General features: G+C 39.3%; 1 protein-coding gene and 1 pseudogene across 15 annotated transcripts in view; both read left to right on the forward strand.

Annotated features, from left to right (window-relative positions):
• Window positions 1-15,681, forward strand: part of SYTL2 (synaptotagmin like 2) — a 121,241-nt gene that overhangs the window by 92,676 nt on the left and 12,884 nt on the right. For 4 of the 15 annotated variants that reach the window (XM_070782852.1, XM_070782851.1, XM_070782850.1 and 1 more), the window contains 5 exons: window positions 4,682-4,783; window positions 6,776-6,829; window positions 8,061-8,108; window positions 11,767-11,861; window positions 14,749-14,868. In XM_070782852.1, the coding sequence (XP_070638953.1) occupies window positions 4,682-4,783; window positions 6,776-6,829; window positions 8,061-8,108; window positions 11,767-11,861; window positions 14,749-14,868 (419 nt within the window). The other 11 variants (XM_070782854.1, XM_019954928.2, XM_070782853.1 and 8 more) reach the window with 9 other exon arrangements.
• On the forward strand, window positions 2-4,675 carry LOC139180699 (uncharacterized; annotated as a pseudogene).

Below are 15,681 nucleotides of genomic sequence, written 5' to 3' on the forward strand. Positions count from 1 at the left end.
TGCCAGCTGAACCCAGAGAACTTGTTGCAGACAGCTGCAGAAGGCTCTCATCCCCTGGATCAACCTTCCTGTTGCCACAGAAAGGGTTCTTCCGGGGATGTGGTCCACTCTCCCCAAGATATGCCTTCTCCCAGGGATGCCCATCCTTCTCCTCAGGATAAGACACTGCTTTCTCAAAGGGAAGTTTCAGAGACTATAGAAAAAGTTATTCTTCCACCCAGACCTGCATTGAATGATGTAAAAGCTATATTACAAAAGTTATTTACAGAAGCTTGGTTGAGTTATCCAGCTGTGCTGGAAGTAGTTTCTGGAGAAGTAAAAATAGAATTTCCTAAAGGCGTACAGGTAGAAAGTAGTGCCCCAAATTCTCTGGGAGTTATCCCACCACAGACAACAATGGACAGCATAGCTTCAGACAGAAAGGATTTGTATTCCTTCAATGTAGTTTCTGATGAAACTCATAAAATGGGATCTTATTTAGCTGCCCAGGCATCTCCATCAGACCAAACCCTTAGCTCATTTGTTTCTACTGTTGCTCAGTATGGCAAAGAGTTACCTCAGGAAGTGACAGAAATTGTGAGGGAAACGATTATTCAGCCTAACTCAGAGCTCCTTGAATTCAGTGTTGCCTTAGAAAAACTACTGAAGGAAACAACTGAAAGCCCTTGCACAAAATATGACCGTGATACAAGGGGTCTTTATTCGTCAGAGTTAACAGGTATTACTGAGGTGCCCAGGCAAGCTGCTTCTGAATTCCATCCTAAGGAAATAAAAGAGACAGTAGAAAAGTCTGAGGCTCCATCAGCTACTGAGAGTGCTTTTGATATTGGTTTGGAGAGACTCCTTAAACATCTAACGGTCCTTCTTATCAGCCCCAAGTGTCAGTGAAGCAAGAAAGTCCTGAGAAGGAGCCATTAGAGTCAAAGCAGGCCAGGTTTTGGGGAAGAGTGCCCCCTTTTTACTGGTCAGCCTCAGAGGCCTTGGAAATCAAACGTAAGAGTAATGTTTTCAAATCTCAAGTCAACCAATGTGATAGAGTGTTGGGAAGAGACAAAGCTGTGACTGGCTTATCAGATCTCTGTGGTTCTGAAAGTGGGGTTGAGATCCCTGGAGCCTCACAACTTTCCGTGGGCCATGAAGTGGGGACCACAGAAACTATAAACCCCCCAGAGGAGAGGGATAGTGAAAGTGAGGTTGCAGTGGTTTGAGAAAGGGCTTTTCAGGAGCCTGGTTTCAGAGAGGCTCCTGAAGCAATTAACGTGCCCAGAAATAGGCAACCCATTCCTCTCCTGACAAAGAAAACTCTGCAAAAACAAGTCAAGTTGAATTGATTCTGGCATCACCGTTTAAGAAACTAGAGAAAAAGGAAGAAAAAGGTTTCTCTGACTCTGATTTTTCAGACAGAAACATTGGTTCTAATGCAAAAAGCTGGAGAAACACCTCCAGTGAGCATTTTGAAGTTTTTCGCTGATTGGTTGATGAGTTGATTTATGTAATGCTGACATAAAGGATGATATAGTTTTTCAAAGTGGGATTAATTTGATAATCCCAAATGGTGCTAAATTCGTCTTTGTACTTCAGTTCTCCCTAGATTTTCTTATTAAAAATCTACATTTCCTGTTATATTCTTTAATCAAATGAGTTACATAGACATAGTGTTACCCATCAGGCAGTGTTTCAGAATCTGATTTTATACTCACTGATCAATGATAGAATTTTCAGATTCCAAAGATGTGTTTTAAAGAACTTTTGGGGTTTAGAGAGTACCTCTGAGACATCCAAGCGAGGTTTCCTCTTGGAAAGAATTAGGATTTCCTAATCGGCAGTCCACGCAGCAGGCTCCAGTAAGATTTGTGGCAAGAAAGTGCCGCAAGTGGGCAAAGATTGCCCTCTTAGGAGCAACATGTTTCCACAGTGGTGGCTGAGTACCAGGAGCAAGGTGCAGGGCTGGAACTTGCGCTCAGAACTGTTGTGGGGTTTGTTTTTTCGTTTTCTCTTTTTTTGCTGCTCTCTCCCTCCCGTTTCCGATCACCTGCAGAATCCTGCCTCCTAGGCGCTGACTCAGTGTGATGACTTCACCTGACCCCACCTAAGGGCCTGGCCTGTGCATTTCTTTGGCTCCAGCCTTAGCTGAGTGGAGAAGATCTTCATCAATTACCATAGTCATCTAAGTGGACTTGAGATACTGGTTTCAGCCAGGCTCCCAAAGAAAGGGCTTGTCTCAGTTTGCTCTTTGGAGCAACCTGACTATTTTAGGAGAGAAAGCCAGGAACAAATAGGGATTAGAAGTCACCTGGTTAGAGTGATGAAATAATAAAGGATGCTCCCCGGCTGGAACGTTTTAACCAAAGTTGCACAACAACTAGTGTTGATCACCTTCCTCAGTAGAAAATTAGTAGAATGTGTCATTTCCTAGCTCCCTTCGGTCTCAGTAAGAACAAATGAGCTTCACTGAGTGGCTCATTTGTGAGATTTGGGTTCCTTTGCAAATAGCCATAGGGTCTCTTATTGAAAACTGACCAGAGAATCCACCTATAATCCTAGTTAATGAAGCTGAAGCCTCTTTAATATTTGTAACTGGTGGGAAAAGGAAAATACCAGTCTCTGCAAGAGTATAAGTCAGCATCTTAAACTTATTGAAGTAGACTTAACTAAGCTACACCATGAGTTACTAGGGTAAATGGGCCTATATGAGGTGAAGGGCTTGTAAATTTACACTTCACTTTGAAGACTGTTCCTGAATGTGTATAGCTATGTTTAAGTATACCAGCATAACTGATTGAACAACAACAAACCTATCTAAAAAATAAATAATCAATATAAATGATTACCCAGACAGAGCCCAGAGATTTTAAAGCCAAGTAGGAGGTATATAATGGTTCACGGCGCGTGTGTGTGTTCAGTCATGTCTGACTCTTTTGCGACCCCATGGACTGTAGCCTACCAGGCTCCTCTGTCCATGAGATTTTCCAGGCAAGAATACTCGAGTGGGTTGCCATTTCCTCCTCCAGGGAATCTTTCCCAACCTAGGGATCGAACCTACGTATCTTTCATCTCTGGTATTGGCAGGCAGATTCCTTACCACTGAGCCACCTGGGAGGCATAGTTTTCTAACTTCTAACCTAAATAATTATTTTTAAGTAAATGAGTTGGGTGGAGTGACAGTAGGGAAGAACCTTCCCCAAATTAGGGAAGAACCCCAATTTTGATGAGCAGCTGAATATGTTTGACTTGTGGCTGAGCTCTTAACCAGCCAGTACCTCAGTATGTTCCTTTAATAAAGAGAGGAGGGAATGCTGAGAGATTATGCACATAATTCATATTTTATTGTGAATTATATGTGATTCATATGCACATGATTCATTTTTTTAAAGCATATTAAAGTCACTGAGAAGGTCCGTAGTAAGAAAACTTTAAAATTTGAGCACAGAGCATCCCAAATCTAATTCATCTTAGAATCCATTTACTGGAGAATGCTTATTAACATTGGGCAGAACTGGGATGCACTTCAGGAAAGTACTGTCCAGAGTTGTTCCCAAGTGGATTGACTCATTAATGGAGTCATTCATGGATTTAGCAATGTTAAGTGCCTCTTGCCTGCCACTGTTGTAGGCACGAAGAATATAACAGTGATGAGTGACAGTACTCAGACCAAGGCTTATCCATGTTGGAGTTTTCACTGTCAAAATGGAAAAATTAAAGACAGTCTAGAGAAAAAATTTTATAACATTAGATGCATTTAAAGAACAGTTCTTATTCTCCAGTTATGCCCTTTTTCTTTTTTCCTTGTGTTCCTAAAATACCTTTCATTTTTTTTTATAAAATGAAGGCATTAGTAGTTAATAGAGACCAACCTCCCCCACTTTAAAATACTTTCTATGTTAAAAAGTTGACCACCTCAGGTCATTACCCAACATTTTGATGGAAATCTCAGTAGCTCATGAAACCTAAAGAGTCTATATTTGTTGATCTGGAGAATTCACCAATCTGTGTACCCAATTATATACAGATGTTAAAACATCTGAATCCTGCCTTCTATAGTTTTCAGCTAATTATTTTAATGCTCCTAAAACCATTTTGTGGCTGTCTTCAAAAGCTAGAAGTGAAGGGGAAAGGTTCAAATTTTAGAACAGAACAAATGACGTGCCTAAAATAGAGGTGTAGAAGACTTAGAGAGCACATTGCTGTTACTGCGGTCATTATGTTAATCTTGTCTCTGTATTATTTGTGCTTACAAATATTTCTTATGCTTACAAGTCATTTCTTTAAATGACTTCCCTGGTGGCTCAGTGGTAAAGAATCCACCTGCCAATCCAGGAGACACAGGAGATGCGGGTTTGATCCTTGGGTCAGGAAAATCTCTGAAGGAGGAAATGGCAACCCACTCCAGTATTCCTGCCTGGAAAATCCTATGGACAGAGGAGCCTGATGGGCTACAGTCCGTGGGGCAGCAAAGAGTTGGATACAACTGAGCATGCACACACATGCACTGATATTCTTTAGTGAAGAAATTTTATTTTCTTCTGTGGACTGCCTCATAGAATGGATAAAAGTATGGAGGCTTATGGCATAATACCTCCTTTCAACCTACCATTTCAGTGTCCATTGATTTATTAAGAGTTTGATTGTTTTCTTTTTTCGTTTGTATTGTGCAGTATTCATCGGTTTTGTCTTGTAACAGGTTCAGAAGAAGAACCCAGTCCTGTTTTGAAAATTTTGGAAAGGAGTGCTGCTAGGAAAATGCCTTCCAAAAGTCTGGAAGATATTTCATCAGATTCATCAAGTGAGAATAAAGTGTGCCCCACTGTTCGTGCCCCGATCTAAGCTTAAAAATGCTTATGTGCTCTTCTGTGGCCTCGCTGCATGCTGTTGTACCCTGAACCCCTAAAGGAGGGGTTAACAGATGAGAACAGCTTTTCCCAACTGAGCTAAACAGGCTCAGCCAAAAGTGGTTGGAACTTCGCTTTTAAAATAACACATGAGGTTTGGTTACAAGTACACTAGGTTTTCTTGAAGAATCCCAGTTTGAATATTTATTCAAACACTTTCAAACACTGAGTTGTAAAAGACTGTGGTACCTTGTGGTTCTAGTGGTAACAGCTGACATTGATTTAGCACTGTGTGGCAAGATGTGGCTAAGCGTTTTATGTGCATGATCTCATGTAATTGGCATAGGCAACCACATGTTGGGGGGGGCACAAATTGTTATCCCCATTTTACAGATGAGGTAAGTAGAGTTCAGAGAGGTAAAGTAATTTGCTTCATACCATGCAGCAGAGCTAGGACTCAAAATCAATAGGCTGTTATCAAGAGCATTTATGAGGTGATTGTATTACATATAACTGCTTCTTGTCTGATAAATTTTTGCATGATATGGAGATGAATTCATCCCTGGCTTCAGGGACTTTGCTTTCTCTTTTATCCCTTATGTCCACCCATTTCTTTTGGATAGTGGAAATTTAAGCTCAAAGACTGCCTGACATACAACACTCCAGGCACACTCTTTCCCACTGCTTTAATTGGTGAAGGATTTCTAGACTAGTAACATAAAGCATAAATCTGTTTGACAAACAGATTTAGAGACTGTGACTTCTAGGGGTTTTGTTCTTATTCTTTCTAAGCTAAGATGTACCCCTGGGATTACAGATGGTCATGAGGAAATTTATCAAGTGCAAGTTAACCACTGCCAAACTCATATGATTAAAACTTGATCACTTTCATGTTTGGGATATTTCTATGCATCTGCAGTTGACACTGAAAAGTTTCCGATTTTAAAAAGGAAAAGAAAAAAGAACAAGCTATGCCACTAAACAGTTCTTAAAATTCAGAGATTTTCAGGGCTGTGAAGGCAGTATTCCCAATTTGGAATGCAGCCCTCACCCCACCAAAGATCTTGGAATCTCAGGGTTAGAAGGGACCTTGAAGGTCACCCATTCCAAACTCCCCCTCCAATGCAGGAATTCCCTCTAAAGCCTCAACAGGTGGCCAACCCCCCACATCCGCCTGATTGCTTCCAGAGAAGGCTAGTCCAGTCCTTTGTTGTTCAGCCCTAATTGTCCTTTCTGATGTTAGTGATGGACCCGAAGGGGAAAAAAAAAGACTTCAGCAACAATTGTCCAATTTGGCAAACCTCTAGCCTGAGAAACATGGGGCTATTGCCATGGTGCAGCTTTAAAGTACTCAGGAATGTGTAGGGTTAAAAAAAAAAAAAAAACACCATCAGCTGACGGGTATTCCTGCACGCTCCCTTCCAAATACCGATACCCACTCTCACACTAGCCTGCCAAGATTCCACTTAGCAGCTGGTCCCCACTTACATCTCTTCAGTTGACTTCCCAAGCAAGGCTCCCAGAGGCATGCACACATGATGATGCACGCCCAGAAATATTTGTTAATGACCGTGGGTTTGGGAAGGTGTTAGTCATGGCTAGCATCTTACCCTTTCCAGAAGAATAGAGAGGCTGTTGCAGCCCCGTGCTTTCTCCTGCTGCCGGCCGATTGCTTGCTCTGAGCTAACCCTCTAACCCTTGGGAGTCCGTGTGCAGCAGTGTGCTGATGTAAGCTGCATCGGGGCTGAAATGGGAGCTCCCGCTATGGCACTGGCTCGAGTAGCTAATCTAAAGAGAAAGTATTTTGGGGAAGACATCTTGGTTGCACCCCTCACACGGCATCTTGACTAATTGCTTCCAACTCCAGGGGCTTCCAGGGACAATCTCATTGTTCTTGCTCGCCAAGGGTCAGTCGTGTTAACCATTTGTTAATTTCTCCTGCACAGATCAAGCCAAAGTAGATAATCTGCCAGAAGAATTAGTACGTAGTGCTGAAGATGGTAAATATCTTTATGTATTTGCATGTCTGTCTGTGTGTTAGGTTCTGGGGTGGTTTGGGCGGTCACCGGGACACAGCTATTGGGATAAATAGAAGAACGTCACTTGTCACTATGTGATGAATAGTGCCTAAGTTGTTATAAAATGGTTCTGACTTGGTGCATTTAATACTGTTCGTATTCTTAAGGTTTCTGCTAGTGATACTGGTATGAAGATCTCATCAGAGACCCTTGGGAAGCAAGGGTTTCTAAAATAGGAAATCGTATTTCTATGAGCATGAGCAGATTTTTGCTACTCTGACTTGCAGAACTCCTTGTGAAGGCAGGGAGAGTGGCATGGGTTCCTGGGTTAAGTTAATCCTGTATTTGATTTTCAAGTCAGCATATAGATCTCTCTAGATTTAACTGGTAAAGATTTAAGATCAAAGGAAAGGGTCCCAGAACAAGACTGGGTATCTTGCCTCTGCTTACGTCAATAACCAAGTATAGACCAAGGGTGAAATTGACTGACTCTGAATATTAAGGAGCCAGAAGTTCTTGCAGCTTGTCTATGGATCAGGCATTATACTTGGTTCAGTTATAAAATGAATAGGGTTATCGTGGGGGCAAGGATGGAAATGAGTCTGATTGTTTATGGTTCAGCATTTATTCAAATATGTAATTTATACTTGTATGCTAGAATTTTGTTTTCTAAGTTGCTTTCACTATAATAATAAAAAATGTATGTTAGCTGAGCTTTCTCATATAAGATGAAGCAACAGAGCTCCTCAAAGGTCATTCCTTACTTTTGTGTAATGGTTTTGTCTTTTATGTTGATAACCATTTCACTGAAGTAGGTGGGGCAGCGATTTTTATCTTCATTTTACAGATGAGAAAAGCTCAGAGAAAGGAGGTGATCTGTCTGAGCTTTTGTAGCTAGTCAGTCAGTGAGAGGGTGAGGATGGGAACCTCAGCTTCACTCCTAGCCCAGTGCTCCTTTTGTTTTCCATGCCATGGCTTAATGAGTAAGGAAAGACACTGAACGTGTATGCTGGATGTTGGATTTTTAGTTGAACAGGAGACCTCAAAGAGGCTAAGGAAGAATTGCATTGGGGAATGGATGAAAGCAGGCTGAAAACCTGTCAGATGTATTCTGCAGTCTTAGTTGTGAAACTGACATTTGAGCGTTATTTTCATGTCTCTTTAATCTTTCTGTTAAAATGGTATTTATTCTCAATGTTGCTCTTCTGAGTAGATCAAAAAGCAGATCAGGAACCAGACACAAATGAATGCATTCCAGGAAGTGAGTAGCAGGATCTTTCTCACAAATGACTAAATGTTGCCACTTTACATGGTGTTAAATGTACTGAAATAACTAACCCCATTAATAATGCAGCATTTATTATTGTACTAAATTCTTACAGCTTACAAAACTATTTCATTCTGACAAGGGTTTTATTTATTAAAAGTATTTTACTACTCTGTGTTAATTCATGATTCTACTGAGGGATAGTTATATATTTTTAAAATTATATATATATATATGTATACGTTATATATACACACATTATTGCTGAATACTATTATGCTTTTGCCAGTCTCCCTGCTCTTTGAGTCTTTACTTAAAATGATATCACTTGGCAGTATGGTCTGGAGTACTGGATCTCTTATGGCCTCTAAAAAACACTATAGACAGCAAACAATTTATAATGTATTTGGACCTAGGAAAAGACTGTACTTTGACAATTAGTATGTAGTATGGCTGTGTATGCCTGTCTACATTATCTCTGGAAGCAATTTTTTTAATGCCCAGGGTTTAAGCTCTGAGGTTCAAAACTAAAATAGTATAGTTCAATATATAAGGCAAGTGAACCTCTGAATCTTAAGTAGTGAATGCACATGGCAACATGGATGGATCTAGAGGGCTTTATGCTAAGTGAAATAAGTCAGAGAAAGACATAAATGTGATCTCACGTATATGTGGAATCTTAAAAAATGAAAAACAACGTGCAGACTCAAAGATACAGAGAACAAATGGGTGTTTGTTGGGGGTCATGATGGGGTGAAAATGTGCAGGGGATTAACATAAAAAATAAATCATGGGAATGTAATATACAGTGTAAGGAATATGGTCAATAATATTGTAATAACATTGGGGACAAATAGTTACTAGCGTTATGGTAATCATTTCATAATGTATGCAAATGTCCAATTACTAGGTAGCACACCTGAAACTAATATAATACTGTATGTCAACTATGTTTCCATTTTAAAAAAGAAAAATGTATGTATAGTTATGGTAGCTCATATGCATCAACTAATTAGTATCCACCACCAGGGAAAGATAACGGTTATTCACTGTTTTCTGTTCACTCTTAAGACTGTTGTTCTTAACTGTGACTATTGTCTTGAGTACAAATAGTGCATTAAAAAGGGGTTTGTGGGGACTAGCAAAGAATGCAGGTATGTTTGTGTGTCTTCTTGGCATCCCTTTTCAGAGGTGGTTTCAAAATCCTAGGCGTTGGAGTGATGAAGATACACCTACCAGCCCATAGGATTTTTAATAAGTTTCCCAACAGTCATTGGATGTGCTAATGGTTCTTAAAGAGAAGCGTTGCCAAAGGAAGGAGCCATTAGATAGAGGAAAAGTGCTGATGCTTGAAAACAGTGACTTCTCATCTGAAATCTGAAACTCTGCTCATGAGGTTCTCCTGCCAGAGATGAAGGCGCTGAGCCTTGGCACATGACCTAGGAAATAAGGCCGTCCAGGCTTCAGCCATTGGTGTGTGTTCTCTGTCTGGCTGCCGCAGAGACAACCAGACTTCTGTCTCTCAGGGGTGTCGGGTAAAGAGGCTTTTCCAGTTGCTGTTGAACCGGCAACTGGATACTTAAGTTTGGGCATCTTAGTTTATCTTTGTATGTTTTATTCAACATTTAGCCTGAGGAGTGAAAACAAAGCATAGACATGGATGATGTGTGCCTATATATCTGTGTCTTCATTTGTGACCTCCTAATTAGCTGAGTTTTTGGTCAAGGCAAAGAGGCTAATCAGTGCTAAATTCTAGATAAGTTAATTTCCCTTTTTTTGTGGTATTTTCCAAGATGACTTTTAATGCCTGGGCTGGGGTTATTCCTTTTCTTTAGTGAAGAGTGTGTTCTTACCATAAAACAAAATGAAATGCATGGTCAAAACACAAATAACTAAAGCCCAGTAAACGTATTACTAAACTGACTACATTTGAGTAGTAAATATATACTTTGAAAATAATACGGAGCAATGTTATAAGAAAGTTTTGCATACTCATTGGGCTATCCTTTGCCCTTGTAGGACCTGATCTTATACTGTTCAGTATAAGTCACTCAAATACGCACCATGGGAAGTAATTAAAGCAGGTTATCATCTTGTAAGACAACATAAATATATTTTGATGCATTTGTGAGCCTAAAACTAGGTGAGAGCTATTATGTGATAAGCAAATATTTAATAGTTCAAGTTTCCATTTTCCTTTATTAGATTTCTTTTAACTAATGATAAGTGTACCTAATATTTAGGGCTAAACTTGAGCCTTTTGAGTTATATGTAGACAAATAATTTGATCTTTATTTATCTGTTTTCCTCGTATCTCTGCAATGAGAAAGTCAAACCAGTATATTTATGTCACATGGAAAAGATAATTTAAAGATTTCCTATCAGATATTTACTTGTTTAGCAAAGACGTATATAGAGCCTAATATATGTAACACATATAGCACTGTTCTGAGTGCCTTGAAAAATATTAAGTCATTCAATACAAAAGCTCTGATTCACCATAAGAAAAGCTTAGACATTGTCATTCTTAGACTGCTGATGCTGCTACTGCTAAGTTGCTTCAGTTGTGTCCGACTCTGTGCGACCCCATAGACGGCAGCGCACCAGGCTCCCCCGTCCCTGGGATTCTCCAGGCAAGAACACTGGAGTGAGTTGCCATTTCCTTCTCCGAGTCAAATATTTGGTTACCCTGAAATACAGATTTAATAGGAAAGTGAAAAGTGAAAGTGAAGTTGCTCAGTCGTGTCCAACTCTTAGCGACCCCATGGACTGCAGCCTACCAGGCTCCTCCGTCCATGGGATTTTCCAGGCAAGAGTACTGGAGTGGGGTGCCATTGCCTTCTCCCATTCTTAGACTAAGAAGAAGAAAAGTTTTCTAACTAGAGTTAAACATATTAGGAAGAGAATTCATCATCTTGTTGTGACTTCCACATATATACTTACTGTATCAAAAAGAAACCATGTGCTACATTTTCATATTAAATTCTTAGAGTATCTTAACCTGAGTCATTCATACATGGCCTTTGGATATCACTGTTGAAAGTTATCTGGATTGACAGATAGCTAAATAATTTTTATTTTCAGAAAATAATTAATTTTGAAACCGTAGTCTCTTATGATTCTGAGGGAGAAATACTCTTACAGTAATCCCAACAATCACCAAGGAATCCAACCTCCTTTTAGACATCAATAGCCAGGACACTTTTATGATTGAGTTGTGTACAAAGATCCTTGCTATTCAATGAAATAGTTTTTCAGCCTGCAGCATGTTAAAAAATATATCTCAAGGAGATGAACCAATAAAGTACAGATCTTGTGGTTCAAAGATCTACTGTGAAAAAATGTAAATTAAAACCAATTCATCTTAGTGGTATATTTCAGTATAATTCAAATCCAGTTCTCTGGTCCAATAAAACCTAGTGGTTTTTAAGTTCCGTTTTCTGTTTGGTTCAACTCCTTGCTAGTTCTCTCTCTATAATTTATGAAGATTGCATGTTGCTTACCCTACGGTCCTGTGCATGTGAACTACTGTGCCTTTAACCATTTTACAAAAACGTCTCTGTTCATAGATGGAAAAGTGTGTTTTCAACGTATGCCTTATGTTTGTCTGACAATTGTGAGGATAATTTTGAATGGAAATGCTGCTGTTTAGTTTCCACAGTGTCTTCACAGCCTGATAATCAGTTTTCCCACCCTGACAAACTCAAAAGGATGAGCAAGTCTGTTCCAGCATTTCTCCAAGATGAGGCAAGTTTGTCTTTTGTACCTTCCGAAAAATGGAACCAAATAAGTGGATTTGCTATGCCAAGGTTGGTGTGTTTGCATTAAGCCTAATAGCGGAGACCTAAGAGGCCGCAGGGGTGACCTTTGCCTCCTGTCAATAGACATAGTGTTTTTGGTCCTGGAACAAGGCAAGGCATATCTCATTTGACTCATACAGTAACTTTTTGGTGGTGAAGCCAGATTGCATACAGGGAATGTGACTTTTGTTTCAAAATAAGGAATTCAGGCAGAAAAATGTTGGCGTGAACTTCTCTGTACTTTAGAGTACAGTTCATTTGTGAAAGTTTAGTCTAGATAGCATGACTAGCTTGAAAGCGTATGTTAAAATTACAGAGTATCAATGACATGGAAAACTTTAAGGATATCAACCAGGTGTAGGCACTTTATATACATTATCTCATTTAATCCTCCAGTAACCCTGGAAGGTGGGCACCATCACTATCCCCAGATGTTACAGATGAGCAAACTGAGATTAGGAGAGATCAGGCAACCTCACTCAGCTAGAAAGGGGCTGAACCCAGGAGTGGAGTCCAGATCTGACCTTCATGCTATTAACTACTATCCCTTCTGTTTCAAATAAGAACATGACTATTATCTGTTATTCATTTAATTCATAGTGAGTACCAGGCACTCTGATATCTTTAACTCTTACTAACAAAATGTGATAGGTACAAATTTTTCCATTTTATACAAGGAGAAAGAGCCTCACAGAGCCTTTCCCCAAATTCAACAGCTACTAAAAAGTAGAGCTAGGATTTTAACTCAGGTTCTTTGACTTAACTAAGATTCCATGTTTTGCAATCAGGTAATTAGGAGTCTGAGGTTTGATGTTAGACACTCCCACCCCTAGTTATGCTGCTGATTTGCTATGTGGTTGTGAACAATTTCCTTAACTTCCCTGAGCACTTTCCTAGTACCTAACTCATTAGACTGTAAGGAGTCAGTGAGATAATGCCGGGAAAACATGCAGCGCAGTGCTGACACGTAGTACCTTAATGCTTGCTGTTGCTGTTTGCAGTTTTGGTCTGATTTTTCATGATGAAATAGAAGCTTCATCCTTTCTCTTAGTAGATGGAATGTAAGGAAAGCTCTGAAAACATACAAATTACATCCCTCCTCCCCAACCTCCAGGGAACCCTTCTGTCTACACTTGAGCCTTCCATGAACTGTACCAGAAAATATTCAACCCCTGCATGTGCTTAAGAGCCCACATTATAGTTGCTTTGGAGAAGCACTCATTCTTTGAAACAAGCTCATGAGCTAGAAGCCAGCATAGGTACCTCATGGGGTTCCTGTGGCGTTATACCTTTGTAGATGTGCTTTGGTCTTGGCTGGTCATATGAATAAAACATCTCATAATCTGAGAGGCAAATGATACCAGTTGCTGATTTTTTTTTCTCCTTCCTTCAGTTTTAACCTGCTGCCTCATTGCTCCATGCAAAAGATAGTCCAAATAGTTTGTGGATCAGAGATGCCAAATTAAGCTGTATTGTTTTAACCTTTCAAAGTATTTGGGGTTGGACTGAATGTTAAAGAAAGTGGGATAAAGTCAGACTTTGCTTCTTCACCCACTGTCCCTTTGAGGCTTACCATCAGTCACATTTGTTGAGTGCCAACGTTTGAAAATCAGTGTTACAAGTCATCAATACAAGGTCCTGTCCTTCCAATAATCACTAATGATCTGAGGTACCAGGTAGAATGTATTATGGCTGTGATAGAGGGAAATGGTCTCTAAGCATGTGGGGAGGGAGTGTGATAATAGAAACATTAAAAAGGTGTGGATTTTTTCATCCTTGAGGAAGGATTCTTTTCTTATCCACATAAATCATTATTTTTTTTAACTCCTTTCTTAATCTGCATTAGGATTGGCACCTGTTACATTGACATGTAATTGCATGGCCCTGGAATATGTTGGCATGAACTAACCACTCCTTTGTAAAGGTGTTTCCCTAACCCCAGGAGCCACTGAACTGCTCCATAAACTCTCTAACCCCAAAAGGAGCTCCTTCTGACTCACAGATCCTTAAAGCTACCATCTAATAAACTATAGATCTAAATATAATAAAATTTATTATCACCACTTTTTCTTTCTTGACCCAGGTAAATATTTCCAGGGACATATTTAAAATAAATACCTTACTGCCATTTTTAAAAAATTGTTAAAATACAATGTGGGTAGAATGTATAATTCAATATACCTCCCTGTAGCAACAAAAAAGATAAGCACAGTAACTCTATAGGAATACCTAAGAGGTGGTTTAAAATTACATTATCTGTTCAGTTCACATATGTGTGTGTGTGTGTATACACATACATGCATATATGAAAAACTTGAAACACAGATCAGATTAGAATTGTTTTCCCTAGTTTAATAGTGTCTCAAGTAAAAGATTTGATTTTTAGGGAAGTTATGCCTATGTTACCGAGAGGAATTAGGCATGACATTTTGTGATTTAAGGGTAAATATTAGACCTTTTATTGTCTAGGTAAAGATAATTTCTCATATGTAGCAAAATAGTTTGCCAAGCAATATAAATGTATAATATTAAGAGAAAGCCAAGAAAGCTCACAATATGCTATCTTCTGTAGCACCTGGGGGCCACCCTGCTGGTGAAAAAAAAAATCACTTTGCTGTTTCAGTAGCTAAACACTGCTCTCCTGCTTAAGTGAGATCCTGGGTAGACCACCCACCCCATCTTGAATCCTATTCCTTGGCAGTTAGCACTGCTGTCCTTTGACCTTGGAAAATGTCATACATGAGTGGGATACCAAGCTATTATCTTTATCTAAACTAAGATCTTGATCTTGACTCTTTCTGAATTTGAATTTTGTATTATATGATGTTTTGTAGAGTGATGACAGAGAGACAGATACAGCATCAGAAGGCAGTTACCAGCTCAGCAGACACAAGAAGAGCCCAAGCTCTTTAACCAATCTTAGCAGCTCCTCTGGCATGACGTCCTTGTCTTCTGTATGTAAACAAAGGCTTTGTGTTAATGTCCCTCTGCTTCTGCCAACCTTGCTCTGCCATGCTCCTGCTCCTGTAAAATGGCCTTTTGTTATATTTCTCAGATTCCAGGGGCGTGAGAGGTTTGTTTTTTATCTAACCCACAATTAGCTTCTGGCTAGCTACATCTTCTTTTCTTCTCTTTTTTTAATCACAAGACAATTCATATCCGAGATAAACAAATACGGTTTGTTTTGGATGTTAAGTACTTCAAAAATAAACCTAAATTATCAACAAGATGAACCACTAAACTTCTCTGGGCGGCGAATGGGGTAACTATTACAAAGTCTGCTTTTATCAGACATGATTTGATGTACTCTTCGCAGGTATAGAATTGTACCTCTTTTAGCAAGTCATTTATTCTGACGACTAAAAGTACTGATTCACATTAAAAGGAAAGGTGATTCTTGGCCTCATGGAAGGATTCAGAATGGAATTTTCCAAAGGAAGCTCCCTGAGTATAGTTACTCAGATTTGATTTGGAGAATTTGACTTTATATAGAAGTGAGATAGTTTTGTGTGTGCATGTAGCATGTGTATAGAAATATATATATATATATATGTAAATATATCCATATACATTTATCCAAATATCTATGATCTGTATATACATGCACAGATCTCATCAGATATGCTAAATGAATGATAAATCTGTGCTTAAATTCTTACTTGCCTTGCATTTTTTCAAACTCTTTTAAAAACAATCTATTTAAATTGAATTTCTGCTGATAACAATCAAATGTATGGCCTTGGGAAGGTTTTAAACTTCCTTCATCA

Source organism: Bos indicus, chromosome 29 (assembly GCF_029378745.1).
Source record: "Bos indicus isolate NIAB-ARS_2022 breed Sahiwal x Tharparkar chromosome 29, NIAB-ARS_B.indTharparkar_mat_pri_1.0, whole genome shotgun sequence".
Taxonomy (NCBI): Eukaryota; Metazoa; Chordata; class Mammalia; order Artiodactyla; family Bovidae; genus Bos; species Bos indicus.